This window comes from Lethenteron reissneri, unplaced genomic scaffold (assembly GCF_015708825.2).
Source record: "Lethenteron reissneri isolate LAM-NWPU_2019-01 unplaced genomic scaffold, ASM1570882v1 scaffold_1449, whole genome shotgun sequence".
Classification (NCBI taxonomy): domain Eukaryota; kingdom Metazoa; phylum Chordata; class Hyperoartia; order Petromyzontiformes; family Petromyzontidae; genus Lethenteron; species Lethenteron reissneri.
The window spans coordinates 1-24,927 of NW_026891167.1; the positions used below are offsets into that span (position 1 = coordinate 1).

At 51.0% G+C, this 24,927-nt stretch overlaps 1 protein-coding gene across 1 annotated transcript; it reads left to right on the plus strand.

The window, feature by feature from the left end:
* Positions 1–68: 68 nt before the first annotated feature.
* Positions 69–17,049, plus strand: LOC133362345 (ephrin type-A receptor 4-like). The gene is made up of 4 exons (XM_061581273.1): positions 69–153; positions 2,020–2,084; positions 13,521–14,184; positions 15,821–17,049. The coding sequence occupies exons 1-4, from the start codon at positions 69–71 to the stop codon at positions 15,976–15,978; spliced, it is 972 nt and encodes a 323-aa protein (XP_061437257.1). The 3' UTR covers positions 15,979–17,049.
* Positions 17,050–24,927: the final 7,878 nt, after the last annotated feature.

Sequence of the window (24,927 nt, forward strand, 5' to 3'; positions counted from 1 at the left end):
TCCACAATCACACCAGCATCATGATCCACCAGCTCCACAATCCACCAGCACCACGATCCATCAGCCTCATGGCGCCTGGATCCGTCTCCTCCACGCTCCTGCAAAGCGCCAGTCTTCTGGGGTCTCTCCTCGCCGTCTGCGTCGCTCACGAAGGTAACGAGGCGAGTGGGGGGCGGGGTGGGGTGGGGGGCTCAAGCATCATCGCTCTTTGCCGGCTCCGCATCTTTCATCGTGAATGTGACGGGGCACGTGGAGAGAGAGAGAGGAGAGAGAGACACCGCCAACTTCTGTACGTGTTTACGTCGTTTATTGTGGAAAGTTCGGTCACAGTTCCTGTGATCACTGTTTCATTGCTTTCATGGGCTTGATTTTTGGTGATTTCGAAAAGTGTATTGGTTTGGCCATGTTTGTGTTGTTGTAGTACAGAGTTCGACTGATGGCCTTAATCTAAGTTGTCTTGTTGTTGTGTGACATTGCATCCCAGTGGGATTTTGCACACAGCGTATGGTGTGTAACGGTGCTATTTTTCTGTAATATTTTGCTGTCTTTTTCTTGGATTTTCTGTTGCACTCAGTTACATATTCACTTTGAGATGTTTTTTGTTCATGTTTTAGTTTTTGTGTTGTTGCGATTGCACCCGATTCAAGAGCCGATGGTTCACAGGCTATACCTAATACATTGAACTTTGAAACTTTGATATATTCTAGATGTGAAGCTTTCGTGACTGCAAGGATTCATAGTCTTAGGCTTTTTCGGTAAAGGTCACGTAGGTAGAAAAAATAAAAAAAATAATAGAAATAAACATAATAATTCACGACGTTTCGGAGGCAAAACATTACGAAGAGAAATCCCTCTACGATTTCAACAACATCCACGGGGCCTTTTTGGAATTTCAAGTTGTCTCCTGGAGCCTGGTAGGGCCCATCCACGGTAGTTTGCAGAGGGAGTTTGTGTTGAGTCCAATGTGCCTGTAAGCAGATAACTGGTTCAGTGAGATAAAAAAGTTTCATGTCAATGATGGAAAATAAAATACTTCACATTTTAGCCTCATTTTTAAATAATCGTTTGTTTTACACCCAAGACTGTATATTAACACCGTATTCTCGAGAATATAAAATGCTGCTGAAAATAAGAAATTTTAATTATGCAGGGGGGCAGGGGGGGGGTCTTATAATCCAGAGAATACGATGTCAGCGATACGACATTTCCCATTGGTATCTCTGACAGATGACCCCACTCGCTTGGTTTACCTTGAGTAGAGTCGGGGAAAATGCATGGCCATTGTGCCATTGCTGTCGCAGAGTGTTCACCCGCACACTTCACCAACAAACACATCGTCCTGCTGCTGCGGAGGGAGCTGGTAGGAACGTTGGGTTGCTCGGGTCAATGGCCTGCAGGGTCAACAGCGGCGTGGTGGTATTCCACCAATATGCCCGACTGTGAGGGCGGGCACAAGCCGGCGGAGTAGGTTCAAACGGTGATAAGGGCACCACGGGGTGACCAGCCGTTTCCCACCCAGCCCCACCCCTCCAGCCCACCCTCCCACCCAGCCCCTCCCCACCCAGCCCCACCTTCCCCACCCAGACCCCTCCCACCCAGCCCCTACCCTCCCAACCCCTACCCACACTACAGGGCCCCTCCCGACCCCCCCCACCCATTCCCACCTCCCCAAACCCCTTCCCCCACCCAGCCCCTACCCACCAACCCCTCCCCACCCAGCCCTACCCACCACAGCACCTCCCCAACCCACCCAGCCCCACCCTCCCTCACCCAGCCCCTCCCCACCCCCGGCCCCTACCCACCCAGCCCTTCCCCACCCGCCCCTACCCAGCCCCTCTTTGCACGGCGGACACAAATAATCCTCCTGTGGGCTGGTGTACCAAGAGGGTTCCTACCAGTAAAACCATGTGACTCTCATTGTGTTTGACTTGATGTGTCTCCCCGGCCTCGCGGCTCTGCACATCCCCACGTTGTGACGACCAGCTGTTCGGGGCTGAATGTGCGCCTTGTCTCCTGCAGTCAATATCCTCGACTCAAAGAGCGCACTGGGGGAGCCTGGCTGGATTGCCTCACCACCTGAAGGGGTAAGGAAAACAAAATGACCACCTACGGATATTGGTACTGTATGAGTGCAGGCTCATGCAGCCAGTTATGGCTGCAGGGTTTGGTGTTGTTTTGTCGTTTATTGTGAAAATTCGGTCACAGTTCCTATGATCACTGTTTCATTGCTTTAATGGCTTTATTTGATGATTTCGAAAAGTTTTTGATTTGGCCATGTTTGTTTCTTGTAGTACGGAGTTAGACCTGATGGCCTTAATCTAAATTTGTCTTTTGGTTGTTGTTGTTTGACTTGCATCCCCTGGGATTTTTCTACACAGTGTTGGTGTGTACGGTGCATTTTTTTCTGGAATTTTTGCTGTTTTTTCCCCTGGATTTTCAGTTTGCACATAGTCACATAGTCACTTTAAGATTTCGATTTAAAGCTTTCGTGACTGCAGGGATTCATCTTATTGGTTCTTTCGGTAAAGTCTCGTAGAAGGGAAATAATAAAATAATAAAAATAAAATATTAAATTCTCACGACGTTTCGGCCACAACGCAAGCAGCCGTCCTCAGGTGAAGAACAGGTCTGTCGGAAAGACAGCGTCCGAATGAGTAGTAGTGCTTATCACAACTTGGGATTTATTCCCGGCCATGTACACCGGTTTTGGAACGTTTACTGGCCCTCCATGAGGTCAACTTTGTCCTAAAAGAGTCCTTGGAATCGTGTTAAAACATATTCACGACAGAGTCAAAGGTCCATCCCCTCATACAGCATGCCAGTGATCACCAGGAGATCCTCTGATTTTCAGCCAAACATTCAAATAATGTTTAATTTGTTGCGACTAATTAATAAGTTGATAATTGGTTATTTACCCTTCTATCTGGCAACAAAACTGACACCTTTTTACAAGGAGTCATGTTTGCATAGACCACAATACCTGCAGTCATAATACAAACAAAAGACATAACTCTGATAATGTGCACTGTCCTTGAAGTTGATTGGTCCACACCCGAGACAGCTTTCCTTAGAGCCTAGTCTCACATGGGTTGGACCAGATGACGCCAAAAGGTGTGGACCAATCAACTTCAAGGACAGTGCACATTATCAGAGTTATGTCTTTTGTTTGTATTATGACTGCAGGTTTTGTTGCCAGATAGAAGGGTAAAAAACCAATTATCATATTTTTATTGGCAAATGAGGTTCCCATAGTGTAGATAATTAATAAGTGTCGGAATAATTGTGATCGTTGCCTAAAAAGCTAAGCAGCATTGAGCCTGGTCGGTAGTTGGATGAGTGACCACCAGGTACCACCACCAGGTGTTGTTGGCATGGGATGCCAGAGATGGTCAGGAGATGACGGTGCTGAGTGGCACCACCTCGTAACTGTGGTGGATTTTCTCCGGGCACTCAGTTGGGCAGGACTGTGGTGCCAAACCATATTCGGGGAGGATCCTGTGAGTCTTTTTATTCTGGAAATAATTTACATCATTGCTATTGTAATAAAGGTCGTAGAAGCGACTTCTGGAATCCGTCTTTATTTGTCTTTCATTACAACACTCCTCCACGCTACTGACAGGCAGCGTGAGAGGGATAGAGAGAGAGAGACACGCGCGGCCACGTGGCAGCCTGGACCCCGCTTCAGCGTGGCCTCTCCCTCCGTTCATTCTAGTTCTGACCACGCGTCGACATTTTCACCCCCCCGCACGATTCCCCCGACGCGACGGCGCAAAGCGAGGAGGGAGGTGTCCTCCATTTGGAGGCGCCCCCACTCCGCAACCGACAACCCCAGCAAGGAATCCCTCCCTTCTTGCTCGATAGGACCGGCAACGGAAGGCGCATCGGCGGCGGCTGCTAAAACCGAATTAGAGCTGACATTCGGAGGTCTGCAACGCCACGAACCCAGCAGGCAAGCGCACTCAGAAGTGGGTGGTAACCGGGACAGAGCGTCCGCATTGGTGTGGCGAGTGCCCTTACGATAGGTAGTCGCAAAATCGAAATCCTGAAGGATTTCCAACCATCGAGACAATTGTCCCGATGGCTGTTGAACCCGCAAGCATACTGCAGCGCCGCATGATCTATGCCAGGGGTCCTCAAACTTTTTAAACAGGGGGCCAGTTCACTGTCCCTCAGACCGTTGGAGGGCCGGACTATAGTAAAAAAAAACTATGAACAAATTCCTATGCACACTGCATATATCTTATTTTGAAGTGAAGAAACAAAACGGGAACAAATACAATATTTAAAATGAAGAACAAGTAAAGTTAAAGCAACAAACTTGCCAGTATTTCAATGGGAACTATGGGCCTGCTTTTGGCTAATGAGATGGTCAATGTCCGGTTCCATATTTGTCACTGCTAGTCGTAACAAGTGATGCAAGTGTGCATCCGTTAGTCTAGATCTGGTTGGAGATTTCAAATGTTTCATTCTGGAAAAAATTGTTCACAGACATAAGTGCTGCCAAAGATGGTTACCATTTTGAGTGCATGGTTCCTGAGATGAGGATATGTCTCAGAGGGGAGAGATGCATAGAAATTATGAAGGCTGCTTGACTTGAATGCGTCTTTTAGAGAGTCACAATTCTGCAGTTCAGCCAGTTCCATTTGGTAAATTGTATCCACATTTTCAATGTCAATAGAAAATGGGTTACGGAAAAGCTGTATGTCCTGTTCATGGAGATGAAGCTCTTTAAATCCAAATTGGAACTCCTTTTGCAATTTTTCCAGTGAATCCACACATGTTTTGTTTGGGAATGCAACCAATGGTTTTTCCGCTAACAGATTTTGAGTTGTGGGGAGATGGCAGAAGTTTTCCTCCTTCACTTGTTTGATGAGGCCTAATTTTACTTCAAATGCTTTGACATGTGATTGCATATCACAGATGAGCTTCCCCTTTCCTTGAAGTTGCACATTGAAACTGTTGAGTAGCTCTGTTACATCTGTCAGAAAGGCAAGGTGCCATTTCCATTCTGCATCATTGAGCTCTGGTACTTCTTTGTTTTTTTAAAGCAGAAAAGCTGTAATCTGTGGAAGTAAGTCATAGAAACGTTTCAAAACTCTCCCTCGACTCAGCCAACGGACTTCTGTGTGATACAGAACATCTTCATAGTCAAAATTTAGCTCAAACAGAAATTCCTGAAATTGTCTGTGGTTTAGTGCATGAGCTCTAATGAAGTTAACACAAGATACCACAAATTTCATAACAGAGTCCCACTTCAGTGATTTACTACACAGCGCTTGTTGGTGGATGAGGCAGTGTATGGCTATTGGATGAGAATGGTTATGTTTGTCCATCTCTTGGTTAATGCGAGAAATTACTCCTTTCTTAGACCCCACCATGCTAGGAGCGCCATCAGTTGTCACACTGGCTAGTTTAGCCCAGTTCAGCTCCAAACCATTCACAGTTTGGCAAACCTTTTCATAGATATCCTCTCTTCTTGGTTCTTTCGGTAAAGTCACGTAGAAGGAAAGTAATAAAATAATAAAAATAAAACATAATAAAATAATTCTCACGACGTTTCGGCCACAACGCAAGCAGACATCCTCAGGTGAAAACCAGGTCTGTCGGGGAGACAGCGTCTGAATGAAACAGCACACGAGCTTGGAGCATATATAAGCTGGGTTGGAAACGGGGGAAAGAGCGCCTTGACAAAATAATTTGCATATCAAGAGGAATTTAGCATATGTATGGGAAATGCAGGAATGTTATTAGTACTACATATGCAGCACGGGCTTATGTAGTACTAATCACATTCCTGCATTTCCCATACATATGCTAAATTCCTCTTGATATGCTAATTATTTTGTCAAGGCGCTCTTTCCCCCGTTTCCAACCCAGCTTATATATGCTCCAAGCTCGTGTGCTGTTTCATTCAGACGCTGTCTCCCCAACAGACCTGGTTTTCACCTGAGGACGGCTGCTTGCGTTGTGACCGAAACGTCGTGAGAATTATTTTATTATCTTTTACTTTTATTATTTTATTACTTCCCTTCTATGTGACTTTACCGAAAGAACCAAGAAGATGAATCCCTGCAGGCACGAAAGCTTTAAATCGAAAGATATCCTCTCCTATAGTTGTTCCTTTGATGCTTTGCAAGTGCAGCAAGCTCTTCTGTGACTTCGAAATAGTCATTCGTCCCACGAATAAAAATTAGAAGTTGTGCAGAATCACGAACATCATTGCTTTCGTCGAGTGCCAAGGAAAAATAGGAAAGTTTTTTTGTGGAGTTTTGCAAATGCTGATGCAAATTGTCTCCCATTTCTTCAATCCTCCGTGTAATTGTAGGTCCTGAAAGACTCACTGTACTAAATAAATCGGCCTTCTCTGGACACATCTCTTTGGCAACAGAAAGAAGGCATTCTTTAACAAATTCTCCCTCCACGAATGGTCTGCCAGTGCACGCTATTAGCTTGGCAACTTGAAACTTGCTTGCAGTGATGAAATATTTAGCTGCTTCTGCTTTACAAAAGTATTTTGCTGAGTTGCTAATGTATTTCTCAGTTTTAATATTTTATCTTTTCTCACTTCTCCGACCAAACAATCATATTTATCTTTATGTTGAGTTTCATAGTGTCGACGTAAATTGTATTCTTTGAACACAGACACTATATTCTGGCATATCAGACACACAGCTCTTTCCTTGTACTGCATGAAAAAGTAATCATAAGTCCACTGTTCTTTGAATATCCTACACTCCGAGTCAATTTTTCTCTTTCTTGACATCATTGTTTCCTAGGGAGTCAAAATTGCTATTAGTAAAATACCAATATATATACAGCGCTACAAAAACAATATACCAGCAATAACTTTGCCCACACAGAGACATACAGACTGCACTGCCCATCAATGCAGTCTGATTGGGGGGAACTCCGCCCCCTCTCCCTCTTCCACCAATGACCGTCCTTCTCATGTAGAAAAAAAGTAACAGACAGGCAGCGGCGGAAAAAACACCCGGCGGGCCGGATAAATGTCCTCGGCGGGCCGCATGTGGCCCGCGGGCCGTAGTTTGAGGACCCCTGATCTATGCGGACGGTGAACCGCCGACCGTACAGATATGGGCGGTATTGTTGAATGAAGTACACGATTGCCAATAGTTCCCTACGGGTAACGCAGTATCTTTGCTCCGCCGGAGACAACACCCGACTGCCGTACGCAACCACATGTTCCACGCCCCCAATAACCTGGGAGAGAACGCCCCCGATGCCCGTGTTGCTTGCGTCTGTATCGAGCAAGAAGGGTTTTGTAAAATCCGGGTAACTCAATGGCGGAGCCCCGACTAGGGCGTCCCGGAGCGAGTGAAAAGCGGCGTCTTCCTCCTCACCCCAATGAAATTTGACCCCCTTAGATGTCAAGGCATGTAAGGGTTTCGCAATGGTAGCGAAATCAGTGACAAACCGGCGGTAGTATGATGCGAATCCGATGAAACTCCTGATCTCACCCACCGAGGTGGGAGTCGACCAGGAGCGAACACATTTCGTTTTGGCGGGATCAGTGGCAATGCCTGAACGGCCCACAATGTGACCCGGATAGCGCACCGATTCGCGGAGCAAGAAACACTTCTGGGGCTTGAACTTCAAATTAGCAGCCCGCATTTTGAGAAAAACGGCACGCAACCTCTGGAGGTGTTAATCGAATGTTCTACTAAAGACGATGACATCGTCTAGGTAAATCAGACACGATTCCCACTGCAAGCCAGCCAGAACCAATTCCATTAATCGCTTAAAAGTTGCCGGCGCGGAATGTAATCCCATCGGCAAGCGATTAAATTGGAAAAGGCCCTGTGGCGTACGGAAAGCAGTTTTCGGTTTGGATTCGTCATCCAGAGGCAGCTGCCAGAACCCGGACAATAAATCCAATGTGGAGAAGAATCGCGCCCCTGCCAGGGCATCAAGCGATTCGTCCATCCGGGGAAGCGGGTATGCGTCGGCTACAGAAATTTTGTTAAGCCGACGGAAATCCACACAAAAGCGCAATGATCCGTCGTGTTTTTTAACCAGAACGATCGGCGCGCCCCAAGGGCTGCTGGAAGGGGATATGATATCCGCAGCTAGCATGTCGTCTACAGCCGATTTAACATGCTCCTTTTCGGCGGGACTTAACCAAAATGGATTTTGGCGGATTGGCGCGCTGTCACCCGTGTCAATATGGTGTTTCAGCAATTTAGTACAGCCAATATCGTATTTATTTAGACTAAAAACGTCTGAAAATTCGCGAAGGAGGACTCGAAGCCTCTCACGCTGTGGACCGGACAGGTCCACCGATCCCGCGCAAAGCGCATCGAGCCACCCCTCATCACAATCCGAATGTGGTAGCGAGGGCGAACCGGCGCTCACCTGAGGCACCGGCGTCGCGTGCGCGAGCACGGTCCCCTGAGGAACCACGGCCGTTCGCGACCCCACATTGAGGACCGCGATGAAGGGGTCCTCGTCCCCTTTGACCAGGGTCTGGGCCGCTACCAAGTCGGGTCCGTTGACCTCGGCCCTCGATGGTCCCAACAGAACCCCCCGATCCCCGACGCCCTCCCCAAACGGTCGGCGCAGCCTAAGAGGTACGAGCATTTGAGCTCCCGGCGGTACACGTACCGTCCTCGCGACCAGCGCCGGTACCGTCGCAAACGCCGTACGGACAGTGGTAGCGGGGGATGACAAAAAGGCCATACGTCGCCCCGACGGAAGTTCAATGCATCCTTGGTCGATTAGTATACGAATGGGCATTTTGGCCAAGAAATCCGTCCCCAACAGGCACGGAACCGCCAGCGAGGAGGAGACCAATATCGGGCCGGATAATTTAATGTCCCCAATACAAATTTGCGCGCGGATCTGTCCGATAATGCCCAACGAACCCCCGTTAGCAGCGTAACATGGGACATCAACAGGGAGCAAGGGACGACTTTGAATGGGGAGAATGTTGTAAATCAAATCAGACACAATAGTCGCCGATGCTCCCGTATCAATCAAGACCCGTACCTCGACCCCATCAATATGTCCCACAACAACCGACGACCCCGACGACGCGGCAACAACACGATGAGCCAACTCGGACCACTGGGTCGGTTGGACCGCACACCCGACGGAGGTACGTTTTGGCGTGACAATGGATAATTTCTGACCCCCGTTCGTTGCGGTGTGTGAGTGAGTGGCAGGTGTGTGTGTGGGCCAACCATGTGGGGTGCCACGACTCGCCGGATTTTGCTGGGGAGACTTGGGTCGAGGCGCGACGTCCTGGCGAGGCGTCGCACCACGCTGCCGAGGAGCCCGGCATCCTGACGCCACATGGCCCTGGAGGCCACAGTTGTAGCAGCGCGTGAGTGTTGCTGATGGCTTGGGCTGATCCCGGCGGCTCGGTCCGTCCCGAGCTGACCGTACTCCGGACCTCCACTCCGTCAGGCGATCCACAGCGCAGATGTCTTCCGCTGGGAGGGCGGATGCAGCCACGGTATGGCTGGCCTTCGCTTTGCTGGCCTTCCGACGTTGGGCCAGCAGGTTGGCATGGATGTGCCGGGCGGCCGTCAACGAACACATTTTTGCGTCGTCCTCAGCCAAGACGACGATGTCCAAATCATCGGCCAGCAGCAGTAGCTTTTCCGTGACCATGGCGTCCACCCCATCCTCGTCCATCCGTGGAAAAGCCGTTTTCGCCAGGGCCAGGAGAGCCGTGCGGTACGCCAGGGGCGACTCCTTGGCGCCCCGCTGGCGATCGTAAAACAGCTGGCGACAGTCCGAGGGTGGTCCATAGACCGCGGCGAGGAGTTGCAGCGCCATTTGCAGCGTGGCGCGCTTCGCCCTTGGTGCCGAGGTGAGAGTGGCGAGGGCATCGCTGTCAAGCATCGCCGGCAGCGCACGCAACGCCTCGTCATCGGTCCATTTCGCCATCTCTTGATGGGCGAGGAAGCGCCTCCGGAAGCCACCCCAGTCGCCTTCTCCTCCCACGAATTTCTTGAGAGGTGGCAGTCGCTGTTGCAGCGCAGCGTCCGTAGGCGAAAAACGCTCTCCGTCACTCCGTGCAGCTTTGGCGGGCTGGGCGCGTGGCAACGGCGGTTGCTGTGGTGACGTTTTGTTGTCCGCCGCTGCCGACGTGGCTTGTGGTTGGTGAGTATCGGCCACGTGACGTAGCCCCGCCTCGCCGTCAGCCTGCACTGTACTTATGGCGGGAACTCCAAACTCAGCGTCTCTGGAAATGGCGGGAAACGGCATTGTATGTTGGCCGCCATCGCCCCGTGCAGCTCCTCCCGTCCCCAGTCGGGTAATCTGTTCCAGTGTGGTGGCTGCAGCATAGAGCAATTCTGCCAGTCGAGAGTGGGCCAGCCACAGTCCTTCAGACGACGGTTCCCACTCGTCTTGACGTTGCGGTGTGGGTGGACTTGGCCCCTGCTGCTCGAGTCCGCCCTCAGCCATTTCTGGCTCAAAGTCAGCCGAGGTTTCCTCCGCCCCCGTCTCTCTGGTAGGAGTTGTCCGTCGTGTCTCCATCCTTGTAGAACCACTTCCGACACCAGATGTAGTAAGGTTCCCGGAGACTTGACAACGTAGTTGGAGGCACACGCTTGTTTATTAACACCAGCGAGTAACAGGCAACTTACAGTACTTGAAGGGGTATCGGCCCCTTCACCCGTCTACATTACGGAACACAACAGCCTGACTCACAGCTAGCTTACAGCTAGGTTACGGCACCCGGAATACCCAGTCCGGCTCTTAGAAGAGCGTCGGTCCTGGGCTCTTAGGGCCACGCCGCTGGCTTGCCTGGTCGGCCCTGAAAAGGGCAGCGATCCCAGGGAGTTCCAGGGCCTGTCTAGCGAGTCTTCTTTCTTCACTGGTTACAGCTTAACACTAGACCCCGAGCCGTCCGGCTCGCCACCTTAAATAGCCATCCCCCCTTGAGGGGTGGGGCTGTGGGGGATCCCAGCTCCGCAATAGCCCCCCAGGATAACAACGCGGACGTCGCAGTAAACACCGTCTTCGCGTCCCGATGTAGCCACGCCCATTGTGTTTGTTTGCCATCCGCGGCAAGTCTAAATCCGGCCGTCTACAACGGCTACAACGGCTCTACAACGGCTCTACACTTGTAAGAGCCGAGCAGGGCAAGCCAGGGGCGACCTCAGAGCAGCGAGGTCTGTGTCCTTGTGAGGGCCAGACTCGTGTGGCTGAGGGTCGGACCTGAGCCGAAACTGGGCCAGGTCAGTTAGCCTCCACTAGGATGGTCTGAGATAGAGGGGTGTAGTAGGAGCTCACGAGGAACGTTCGCTGAGGAACACATCCTCTAGTACAGTGGTTCTTAACCTTTTTGGAGGTACCGAACCCCACCAGTTCATTTGCGCATTCACCGAACCCTTCTTAATTGTAAAAATAAAATATGATTTTTTCAAATTAAAAACATAGGTATATTTTTTACTGGTGCACAATCATATGAGTCGGGTGTGTGTCTTAATCTCCGCCGAACCCCTGAGACTGACTCACCGAACCCCTGGAGTTCGATCGAACCCAGGTTAAGAACCACTGCTCTAGTGTTAGGGTTCGCTACGTGCTGCTGTATCGTAGCTCTTTTTAATCAATAAGTGTTGCCTCCATCGACGTCTCCTGCACTACTTATGCTCACTACACATACTCACGTTGAGCTTATTTTGTACCCTCCGAAGCTAACCATGCTAATCGGAGGTGTGACGAAGGACAACATTCAATCCGTGCAATGATGACCATGAAACTCCTTGAACGACTAGCCCTCGCCCAGCTAAAACCACACATCACCTCCTCCGCAAACTACTGCTGCTTCCAGTCAGCTTACCGTCAAAACTATTCCACAGAAACAGCACTCACTAGAGTGCTCGATGACATTTTAACGATCATTGATTCCGGCTCAACTGTTGCACTTATAAGTCTGGACATTTCGTCAGCCTTCGACACCATCAACCATTTGCTCCTTACATCCCTCCTGAAATCCGACTTTGGTATATGCGGCTCAGCACTCAAGTGGATAGTTTCGTACCTTTCTGACCGGCAATCTTCAGTCAGGGTGGGCATGTTCACATTGCCTGAAACAACAGCATTAAGCGGGGTTCCCCAAGGCTCTGTACTAGGTTCCCTGCTCTTCACAGCCTACACTTCCCCGATCGGCCGGCTCATTGCAAGCTTCGGTGTTAAGCATCACTCATACGCGGATGACACGATTATATTCACCGCCATCGATTCTAGAAATGCATCTGGATTCGAGAGGCTCTCGGAATGTACCACCACCGTGCAACAATGGTTCACTGCACACAACCTAGCCCTTAATCCGAAAAAGTCAGTGGCCATCATGTTAGGTACCAAGCAACGTCTTAATTCAGCAGCACTCCCCACACACATACACATCTTCGGTCACAGCATCAAGTTCACCGACCACTTCAGCTACCTCGGTGTCATCCTAGATTCAACTTTATCCTTCGACGGTCAAACCAACCATATCATCAGCTCATGTAACTTTCACCTGAAGGCTCTTAGACACATACGTCCTCTCATCTCTACTGAAATTGCCAACACATTGGCATGTTGCATAGTTGGGTCTCGCCTTGACTATTGTAACTCCGTCCTAGTCCGGACCTCCGCTGGCAGCCTAAAGAAACTTCAAAGACTACAAAATAACCTGGCATGCGTCGTCATTGCCCACACTCATCCCCGTCTCGACTCACTAGCTTGTCTCCGTGCTCTCAACTGGCTACCCATCACCAGTAGGGTCACACAAAATACCGCCTACCTCTGCCACCATGCCTTCATATCAGCCTGCCCACCGTACCTCTCTTCATTATTGACAACTTGCAGCTCAGCACACGGCAGATGCCTGCGCAGCGCGACTCACGACCTCCTCTTGATACCAAGATCCTCTGCACAGCATCACCTCAATCGCCTCCTTTAAGAGACACTTAAAAACTCACCTCTACAATCATGCTTTTGAGCGATTCTGAGCTTGGCTCCGCGCCTCTGAGTTGCGGCCACTACGTCTGCAAATTTGCGCACGTTAGAAATTGAACTATTATTATTAATCTATATATTGGCGACTAAATTGCATAATGCTGTTGTATCCAATTGTGAATCTTATATAAAGTACTGTACATAGAGGCCAAAGACTGAATTACAAGTCAGAGTGCCATGATGCTCAATTGAGCATTTGGAGGTGCTCATCTCATTTACCTTTCTTAGCCATTGGTGGAAATTGCACATTCCTATGGCGGGGGCCGAGATGCCTTAGAGCAACCGCCGTTGATTACTTACAAAGTGGTGCTCGCAATGTGAATCCTGGGTAGACAAGGAGCTGAATGGACCCGATAATCTGACCCACTCCGACTTGACACTTCGTAGCTCATCAGTTTCTCCCAGCGCTAAAGAACGATTCTGATTCTGATCATGAGACTTTAAACTCCCGATCTTCCAATTTCACTAACAAAAATATCGCCACTCCCCCCCTCCCGCTCCACCCACCAACCTTCTCTGTCTACCCTCCCCTACAAACACAGTGGGAAGAAATAAGCGGGTACGATGAGTTCCACACGCCCATTCAGATGTACCAAGTCTGCCACGTGATGAAGCCCAACCAGAACAACTGGCTGCGGACTAACTGGATGATGCGCGGCGGTGCCCAGCGCGTCTTCCTCGAGCTCAAGTTCACGCTGCGCGACTGCAACAGCATCCCGGGCATCTCGGGCACGTGCAAGGAGACCTTCAACGTCTACTACCACGAGTCGGACAGCGAGCGCGTGTCCGGCATCCACGAGAGCCAGTACGTGAAGGTGGACACCATCGTGGCCGACGAGACCTTCACCGAGATCGATCTGGTCGGCCGCATCATGAAGCTGAACACGGAGGTGCGTGACGTGGGCCCCCTCGCCAAGAAGGGCTTCCACCTGGCCTTCCAGGATGTGGGTGCATGCATCGCGCTCGTGTCCGTGCGCGTGTACTACAAGCGCTGCCCACGCACCGTGCGTGGCCTGGCCGTCTTCCCCGACACGGTGACGGGCGCCGAATCTTCCTCGCATGTCGAGGTGCGCGGGGCATGCGTCGAGAACTCGGTCGAGGAGGAGGCGCCGCGCATGTTCTGCAGCGCCAATGGCAAGTGGCTCATGCCCGTCGGGAGGTGCGTCTGCGGCCCCGGCTACGAGCAGGCGGTGGATGGGTGCCAAGGTGAGAGAGGGCGCGTGTGGGGGCTGGGGGTGGTTGGTTGGGCACGCGACGCACGGTCCGGCATGCGGTCCGGTGGTAAGTCTGTGGATTCGTCTCGCTGCCGGGTGTACGCACGTAATTGTGCACGTGTGTGCGTGTCGTTACCCGAACGTCAGTTTCGCAAAACGAGGTGGGATAGTAGTAGCTGCGCTGCACAGTGAACGTTTGTGTGTGTTGAACTTCTTTCGCGCCGCACGATGACAACCGTGCTTATTGGTTCGAATGACATGAGCGTTCAACGCACGTTGAAAAGTGCGTGGCTCCGGTGGATTCCTGACATCGGCAGGAAGAGCGATCGAGACGGCCATGGAAGTCACCTGAAAGCGCGCGATGCGATCGCCGTCTTTGTTGTGTGATGTGAGGACATATCCGGGTTGCTGTTGGATTACACCTCGTACGATGATTGGCCCTGCCGGTCCTGGCCCATAGCTAATGGGGGGAAGTCTAGGGGCGTGGCCCTGACATAATGGGAAGGTGACATCTGTAAGTATAGGATTGGTTCTGCTGGCTTTAGCCACAGCCAATGGGGGGACGAGTCAGGGGCGTGGTCCTGGGAGCGTACGATGGAGTCTAGAAGATTCCATAGAGGTTAACCAGGATTGGTGGAAAGGTACCACATGACCCAGGTATTAAAAGGGGTGGAGACGGACAACACGTGGTCAGATCTGGAACGAACGGAGGGTGAGGCCACGCCCGTTGCTCCGTTTAACTCGTCCGTGCGTTGCCAGCCGCCACAGACAACGCGAACAGACGAATGTAGCCAACGTACGAGGGCGTCTGAACATTCACTGGGGGCAGTGGGGACTCGAGCTGTCTAGGTGCCATCCGTGCTCTTCACTCCGCTGGGTGCGTTTGTTGTGGGGGGAGGGGGGGTCTGTGCCGATTTCATCTCTCCGGAGTGGGGCACCACGAACCTCGCATCGCGGAAAGTAAAAAAAACTGCGCGGGTTTCCGTGGAGAGCGCATGGCCCCCGCTGTGGGACTGGAATTTTCCATGGTGAGCTCAGGGCCACCAACAGAGATGAGAGCGCTGCTACGTTGCCCACCCCCCCCTCCCCGTGAGCTGGGAGCAGAGGTCGCAAACGGGTTTTGATTCCTTACCCGTACGCGTACCCGGCCGCACCAGGGTCGCAAACTGGTACCCGTACCCGGCTGGGTACGGGTACCCGTTTGCGACCTCTAGCTGGGAGGAAATCCGACCGAGTAGAGAGGAAGGCAGAGACGACACCACAGGTCCCGTAACTCGAGCACAGAAGACTCCGTTATGGGAGGATTCATGACCGAATAGACGAGTTAGTGACTATAATCACGCATTGTCACGGGCATGAGCGCTCTGCGCTGGAATTTACACCGTTCTGAAATTATTAATCGCTACTGATAGTCATCTCTACACTCCAAACAACCAAAGTCATGCTTGAGTGCGCGTTGTATTAGCACTGCACTGAGATTGATGTTCCATAGTCATCTATATATATGAATGCGAGACACGGTCATGCACACATCAAACTCTCCCGTACCACATCCTGAGCTGCAAATGCGTCCGGTCGCTATCCACATCTTAAGTTGCATTGTTGTAAGACGCTGTTTGTATTTGTAGGTGTTTTGTGCAGCAGGAATCTTCACGACGAGTTCGCAAATAAGTCGGCCGCTCTCGTCTGGCACAGCCACCAAGGGAGGAGGAAGTGGAGGAAGCACCCCAAGTTGGGGTTGCTGCTCCGACAAGCCAACAGCTGCTACCCAAAGTTCATTTATTAGGTAGAGCCCTGTGAGCCATTCGGCTCTTGAATCGGGTGCAACCGCAACAAACAAAAAAACAAAAACATGAACAAAAAACATCTTAAAGCAGTGGTTCTTAACCTTTTTGGAGGTACCGAACCCCACCAGTTTCATATGCGCATTCACTGAACCCTTCTTAATTGGAAAAAATAACCTCCGCCGAACCCCTGAGACTGACTCACCGAACCTCTGAGGTTCGATCGAACCCAGGTTAAGAACCAATGCTTTAAATAGAAATAAAAATTTCATCTCGACGTTAAGTCCTGTTATTTGGTTGCTTCTTTTAATAACGCGTGGGATGGACCGGGTGTCGCCGTGCTGAGAACAGTGCGCGATGAAACCGACCACCTGAGTTTGATTCTCCGTCACAGTGTACACACACACACAGTGTGTACACACACAGTGTGTACACACACACACACGGTGTCTACAGTCTACACACACACAGTGTGTGTACACACACAGTCTACACACACACAGTGTACACACAGTGTCTACAAACAGTCTACACACACAGTGTGTACACACACAGTGTTTTGTCGGGGACACAAAGGCGGCCGGGCGTGCCTCGTTCCTATGGCGGGGCTAGTTGTGGTGCTCACTTTACGACGGCCGGAGGTGTTGATGATGGTGATGACGATGTGAGTTGAGTCGTCCCCCAACCAGGGATTGAACTGGCACCCTTCTTCGTTCGATGGTTATTATTTGTTGACGGTAATAATTTTGATGTTGGGTTTAAAGTTACCTTTGCTGAATGCGCCTATTGACACTGGGCGTGTGTTGATTAAAAGCAGTGCAACATGTGTGGAGGATAGAACTAAATTGCCAATATAGAGTTTGACGTAAAATTTAGGGAGCAAAACCCCAGCACTCAACTTGATTTTCAGGTTACGGTTCAGAGGAAATTATTTGGTGGTTGCTGAAAACTTTACAGTTTCAAATATTCTGGAATGCGTCCGAAGAAGTATTCAAAAGGTCGACCGAACATGCAAACAGTAGTGAATGGAACCCAGTGTTAAAATAGCAACGTAATAAATATTTCTTGCAAACAATGAACAATTTTTCTTGTTTTTTTCGGTAAAGTCACGTAGAATGGAAATAATATTATTTCCATTCTACGTGACGAATGGCGGTTGTTGTCCGGCAAAACAACCCCCTACCTCCTCGTTCGTACCGGACAGCAACGCTGTGATGGGCAGTGCCATGGGGGGAGGGCCAACTTAATTTCGCCATTCCCCTCATGGCGTTTGTAACCACTGCAGCGGCCAAATGGGGGCTCTGGACAGGTGTGAGGAGCTGGTAATCTCTCCACCTTCAATTCATGACCACAAAGCGACCTGCAAAATATCTAATTCAGCTTGTCCCGGAGGAGCCGGGGGGACAGGCATCTATGACGTCTACTGGCCAAACCCCATTTGGCGGAGCCAGGAGACTGAATCCTTACCCTCGGGGCTCCTCCAGAAACAACAAAAAACCACTGCGGGTGGCCACGTGGAATGTTCAAACGCTCACTGCGGAGGAGAGTATGCCACCCCTCTATCGGGAGCTGGACCGGTACCACCTGGATCTCTGTGGTATTCAGGAGGTCCGGTGGACCGGCTCAGGCTCCTGCCACCATGAGGGGTGGACAGTCCTCTACTCGGGGCATGAGACTGCCAAACAACAGGGAGTGGCTCTTCTGAACAAAACAAGGGGTTGCGGGAGCGTGGTGGTGAGGTGTGGGAAGCTGTAAGCCCCAGGCTACTTTGGGCTCACCTTCCCATCAACCAGAGGCGAGGAGTGGTGGTCGTGGTTACTTATGCCCCCACTGAAGACGAACATCCGTGGAGGGATGCAGGCAAGGCCGATGAGTCAGATGCCTTCTATGACCTGTCACAGGTGTTAGCTAAAGTGGCCCCTTGGGATAGAGTCATCTTGTTAGACGACTTCAATGCCCGAGTTGGTCATGATACTGGCACTTGGCCTGGGGGTGATTGCACCATAGACTCAACACTGTTAACCGTAGACTCAACACTGCCCATAGACTCAACACTGCCCATAGACTCAACACTGCCCATAGACTCAACACTGCCCATAGACTCAACACTGCCCATAGACTCAACACTGCACCATAGACTCAACACTACCCAGAGACTCAACACTGCCCATAGACTCAACACTGCCCATAGACTCAACACTGCCCATAGACTCAACACTGCCCATAGACTCAACACTGCACCATAGACTCAACAATGCACCATAGACTCAACACAGCCCATAGACTCAACACTACCCATATACTCAACACTGCCCATAGACTCAACACTGCACCAGACTCAACACTGCACCATAGACTCAACACTGCACCATAGACGCAACACTGCACCATAGACGCAACACTGCACCATAGACTCAACACTGCCCATAGACTCAACACAGCCCATAGACTCAACACTACCCATAGACTCAACACTGCCCATAGACTCAACACTCCACCATAGACACAACACTGCCCATAAACTCAACACTGCACCATAGACTCAACACTGCCCATAGACTCAACACTGCGCATAGACTCAACACTGCACGATAGACTCGACAATACCCATTGACTCAACACTGTCCATAGACTCAACACAGCCCATAGACTCAACACTGCACGATAGACTCAACACTACCCATAGACTCAACACAGCCCATAGACTCAACACTACCCATATACTCAACACTGCACCATAGACTCAACACTACCCATAGACTCAACACTGCACGATAGACTCAACAATGCCCATAGACTCAACACTGCCCATAGACTCAACACTGCCCATAGACTCAACACTGCACCATAGACTCAACACTACCCAGAGACTCAACACTGCCCATAGACTCAACACTGCCCATAGACTCAACACTGCCCATAGACTCAACACTGCACCATAGACTCCACAATGCACCATAGACTCAACACTGCCCATAGACTCAACATTACCCATATACTCAACACTGCCCATAGACTCAACACTGCACCAGACTCAACACTGCACCATAGACTCAACACTGCACCATAGACGCAACACTGCACCATAGACTCAACACTGCCCATAGACTCAACACAGCCCATAGACTCAACACTACCCATAGACTCAACACTGCCCATAGACTCAACACTGCACGATAGACTCGACAATACCCATAGACTCAACACTGCCCATAGACTCAACACAGCCCATAGACTCAACACTGCACGATAGACTCAACACTACCCATAGACTCAACACAGCCCATAGACTCAACACTACCCATATACTCAACACTGCCCATAGACTCAACACAGCCCATAGACTCAACACTGCACCATAGACTCAACACTACCCATAGACTCAACACTGCACGATAGACTCAACAATGCCCATAGACTCAACACTGCCCATAGACTCAACACTGCACCATAGACTCAACACTGCACCAGACTCAACACTGCACCATAGACTCAACACTGCACCGTAGACTCAACACTGCACCATAGACTCAACACTGCCCATAGACTCAACACTGAACGATAGACTCAACAATGCACCATAGACTCAACACAGCCCATAGACTCAACACTACCCATATACTCAACACTGCCCATAGACTCAACACTGCACCATAGACTCAACACTGCACAATAGCCTTAACACTGCACCATAGACTCAACACTGCTCATAGACTCAACACTACCCATAGACTCAACGCTGCCCATAGAACAGTGGTTCTTAACCTTTTTGAAGGTACCGAACCCCACCAGTTTCATATGCGCATTCACTGAACCCTTCTTTATTGTAAAAATTAACCTCCGCCGAACCCCTGAGACTGACTCACCGAACCCCTGGGATTCGATCGAACCCAGGTTAAGAACCACTGCAGTAGAGCAAGTGGTCCTAATCTCCACCCGTTTCCATCTGTACGGAGAGTCACCCCATTGACAAGTGTCCATCCTGCATGCACAATCCCTGAACGTAACACCTGGTAGGCTCTCGCGACCAATATTATCCACAGTAGGTGTTGGGGTTAAATGAGTCTTTAAGCACGCCACCACACAGCCAATGAGTAAGGTTTGTAACGTAAACAAAACGAGCCGATTCGTTACGAGTTCAGCACACCGGTGTGTTGTAGAGGAAACCCACGACATTGACAATTTACGAGTACGACGTTTCACCAGTAGTTACAACCAGCATCATCAGGGCGGCCCGCTAGATTTGTGGAGAAACCCTCCTGCGATGTCGTCACTTGTGAGCCAACTTGTGAGCCAATATGAAACCTGTCGTCTTAAAAAGGTCCTTCGGACTGAGAATGGCTTCTACGGATAAATAATTACATTTTTGTTATCGAACCCACACTAAGATGTCTCAATAATAATGATGATATATCTCTTCGCCAAGCCACCATTGGGTGAAGACATTCACATACTGCGTTGGTCATCATAGGGGTTGTTTCACCATACTTCACCAGACTGGTCAGTGTGGGTTGATGCAGGAGGACAACCAGGACCGATTCAGAAGTGCCTCGGCAACTTTCCCGCTCCTTTTTCTTCCTGGATTCTCTCTGGAGTCATTATCTGGGTGGAGGCGATTCGAGCACTAAAACTCTTTGGCACTGGGCTACTTAAAAGTTGGGCAATGTAACTCCCCAGCCCCCCCCCCCCCCCCCCCAATATTATCAGGGCAGCCAAGCAGAGTAAATATATATTTAAATAGCTCCACAATAGTACCAATTATGATGTTTATTTATCTGCATTGCAACTTACTCAATGATCGTATTACCTTTAATCAGACAATCTCATCAAAGTTGGCATCATTTTGTAATGCGGGCGTAAACGGCATCGCGGATATGACGTCACGGTGGGCGGGGTTAAGTCACGTGAGAGAGAGGGGTGAGGTCTTAAGGGAGAGATACCGGAAGAGACGGAGAGAGTTGGGGACTAGAGACAGGGAGAGGCCACGCAGGGCGGAGGTTGGAGAGTGGCGAGATCGCCACACACAGTAAGACTCGGCACCGTCGGCCAGCGGTGACCGAGCACGGAGGAACGGGGAGCAGCGGTGGAGCTGCTGTGAGAGCAGCCGGAGGACTGCACAAGGGGAACCTGCAGCGGAGCTGCACCGGAGCGAGAAAGGCTACGGGAGCGAAGGCAGAGGTCGAGCTGCCAAGCGGGGGAGGCTCTGAGCGAGGGCCGTGTGGGACAAGTGTAGAGAACCCGAATAAAGGACAACGGAGACAGACACAGTGAACGAGTCCTTTATTACACTGGTGTCAGAAGTGAAACGGCATGTCAAAACAGCTCAGAAGAAAGAATATTCCTGCGCCATCATCTGCTACATCATCCGACGACGACGACCTTCCTCAGGCGGTGGACCTGCCTGCGATGGAAGAGGAGATCCGTTATATTGGATGTAATTTTCCATCTGTTGGGCATCCCACCAGAGGCCGTGCGTCCGGTTTATGATTCCTGCGTCGCTGCGAACGGGGGTAGCATGGGCATTGTGGGCCAGGTGGACGCTAATATATCTATCGGGGGAGTGTCGGCCTCGGGAATTGTGTTAATTTCGAGGTCCCTTGCAGTTCCTTGTTTGTTGGGAACTGATTTTCTGGCCAAGATGCCCATTCTAATTAGAATTAATGAAAACTGCATTGAATTACCGGGTGGTAGTAAAATTACATTTCTGCCGTCGCCCTGGGGGCGACCTGCTCCGATCGCCCAGGTGCAGGCGCTGTTCGAGGGCTCACAGATGCTTATCCCCTTGCAATATCGGAAGCCTGTGCCTGGTCGTCAAGGTGCAATTGGGGTTTTGTTGTCGCCGTCCGCCACCATAACGGGCGGATCGGCGCTCGTCGGGGCGCAAACTATTGTCCGGCCGGACCAGCAGCCATTTCTGCAGGTGCTTAATGCAAGTACCGAAAATGTGTGTGTGCCGGCTGGTACGGTTGTGGCACATGCCACTACGGCGTTTACGGCACAGGATTATCTGGGCAGCCAGGTCATGGTTGGTGGTGTTTTGGGCCCTGGGGCCGCAGATAATCGCTGGATCGCCGAATTGTGTGGGGAAAATCCTTCCCTTTCCGGGGAACAACGTTGCGCGCTTCGTAAATTACTATTGAGTTATTCTGACGTGTTTAGCTCCGACGATTTGGACTTGGGACGCACCTCGTTGCTTTACCATCATATTGACACAGGGGGACGCTGCCCCTATTCGGTTAAACTCGCATCGGATGAGTCCGGCGGAGCGAGAGCAGGTTCGAGGGGCAGTGGATGACATGTTGGCTGCGGACATAATATCTCCATCTAACAGCCCATGAGGAGCGCCTGTTGTTTTGGTTAAAAAGAAAGACGGCAAATTGCGATTTTGTGTAGATTTTCGGAAATTAAATAAAGTATCTGTGGCAGATGCGTACCCCCTGCCGCGTATGGACAACTCCCTCGATGCCTTGTCGGGGGCGAAGTTTTTTTCAACGCTAGATCTCTCTTTGGGATTCTGGCAGCTTCCCCTTGACGAGCCCTCGCGGGAGAAGTCCACTTTCCGTACGCCGCAGGGGTTATTTCAATTTAATTGTCTTCCGATGGGGTTGAATGCTGCCCCTGCCACATTTCAAAGGTTGATGGAGCTGGTATTAACGGGGTTGCAGTGGGAGACATGTCTGATATATTTAGACGATATTATCATCTTCAGCCGCACATTTGACGAGCATTTACTGAGGTTGGAGGCTGTGTTCGGCAGGATGCGTTCCGCTAAATTGAAATTTAAGCCTAAGAAATGTCACCTACTGCAACGGTCCGTGCGCTATTTGGGGCATATCGTTAGTGCGGACGGGGTGGCCACGGATCCGGACAAGACAGCGTGCGTCCGGGACTGGCCAACCCCGGCCACGGTGGGGGATGTGCGTTGGTTTTTGGGGTTTGCCTCATATTATCGGAGATTTGTTCCGAATTTTGTGACGATCGCGAAGCCCTTGCACCTCCTTACGGGTAAAGGACGGAAATTTGCTTGGGGACTGCCAGAAGAGGCGGCGTTTCAGGGCCTGCGCGATCGGTTGGCTACGGCGCCGACGTTGGATTATCCAGATTTTGATCAACCCTTCATTCTGGATACGGACGCGAGTGACACGGGCATTGGGGCCGTGTTGTCTCAGTCCAAAGGTGGTGTGGAGCGCGTGGTGGCGTACGGTAGCCGGGTTTTGTCTCCCGCAGAAACCCGCTACTGCGTCACTCGCAGGGAACTTTTGGCTATTGTTTTCTTTCTCCGCCAATTTCGACCGTATCTTCACGGTCGTTCGTTTATTGTACGCACGGATCATGCGGCCTTGCAGTATACTCTCAAGATGGACCAACCGTCCGGCCAGTTGGCGCGGTGGTTGGACACGCTGCAAGAATTTTCCTTTCAAATTCACCATCGGAAGGGGGTGCATCACACGAATGCGGACGCGCTTTCTAGGTTGCCGCAGCGATCCCCTTGCGCGTGCGCGTCGGGGACGCATAGATGTGCGCCGATCCAGCATCCCCCTCAGCCTGTTGCGTTGGCGGTCGAGGTGCCTGAAGCTCCAATGGAGCCGGGACCGGCTGATGGGATTTTGAATCTTCCAAGGGCTGTGTGGATTCGGGAACAAATGTTGGACGATTCATTGGTGACCTTACGGGATCGGCCTGCGAAGGGGAGTGGGGGACCGGGTACGGGGGGTATGCCGAAACCGCTCTCCGTGATGGTCTGCTGATGTGGAGGGAAGGGGTACAGGAACGATGGCGTCTGGTTGTACCGGCATCCTTGCGGTACGAATTGATTAGGACTCTGCATTGCGATACACTTTTACATCTGGGGGTGCAGAAGACCCTATTGACGTTGCAGCGTCATTACTTTTGGCACGGCATGACAACAGATGTCGTCGGTCACGTTTGCGCGTGTCCTGATTGTGCCCGGCGAAAGCCGCCTAAACACCCATATGTGCCGCCGATAAAGTCTATTCAGGTGTCTCGAGTTAATGAATTGGTAGCGTTGGATATTTTGGGACCCTTCCCGCCATCCGCTAAAGGTAATAAATACTTGCTGGTTGGGGTGGAGTACCTCTCCCGCTGGCTGATGGCCTGGCCCTTGCCCGACCAGTCAGCGGCGTCCATTACAGACGCCTTCCTATTTGGGTATGTTATGGACAAGGGGGCGCCTGAGAGGCTCCTCACAGACCAAGGCCGGAATTTTTCTTCTAAATTGTTGGGGGAAGTGTGTGCGGCTCTTGGAACTAAAAAGATACGGACATCTCCCTACCACCCACAAATGGATGGTATGGTCGAACGGCTAAATCGGACTTTGTCCGCCATGTTGTGTCACACAGTGAGTGAAAAACAATCAGATTGGGATTTGCATATCCCTGGGGTACTTTCGGCATACCAGATGACGCCGCATGCGGCTACAGGATATTCGCCGTTTTTCCTTATGTACGGTCACGAAAACGTGCTGCCTATGGATGTGCAGTTGGGAACTGGAGTGAGGGGACCTGCTAAGCCTCTTCCTGATTACATTCAGGACACCGTTCGCCGCGTCACTGAGGCGCGGGAAGGGGCCCGCGTGGCTACGGCCAAAGCCCAGGCCCGGAACGAACGGTGCGCTCGACGCTCTAAGGGGGACTGCCCCTGGAAGGTGGGGGACATGGCCTGGCTCCATTGCCCACAGGTGCGGCCAGGTACCTCTCCTAAATTACATAAACCATGGCAAGGGCCGGTTCGCCTCATCGAGGTTCCCAACCCACAGTCTGCGCGTGTTCGGTTTGGATCTCGGCGTTGGTTCGTTCACACGTCGCGCTTGAAGCCATATGTTGCCCCTCTACCTGATGCGTCATCTCCTGATGTTGCCTTGCCGGGGTCTGTTGCTGCCGACTCACCCTTGCCTGTGTCCGTTGATCTTGCAAGAGCGCCTGTCGTGCCTG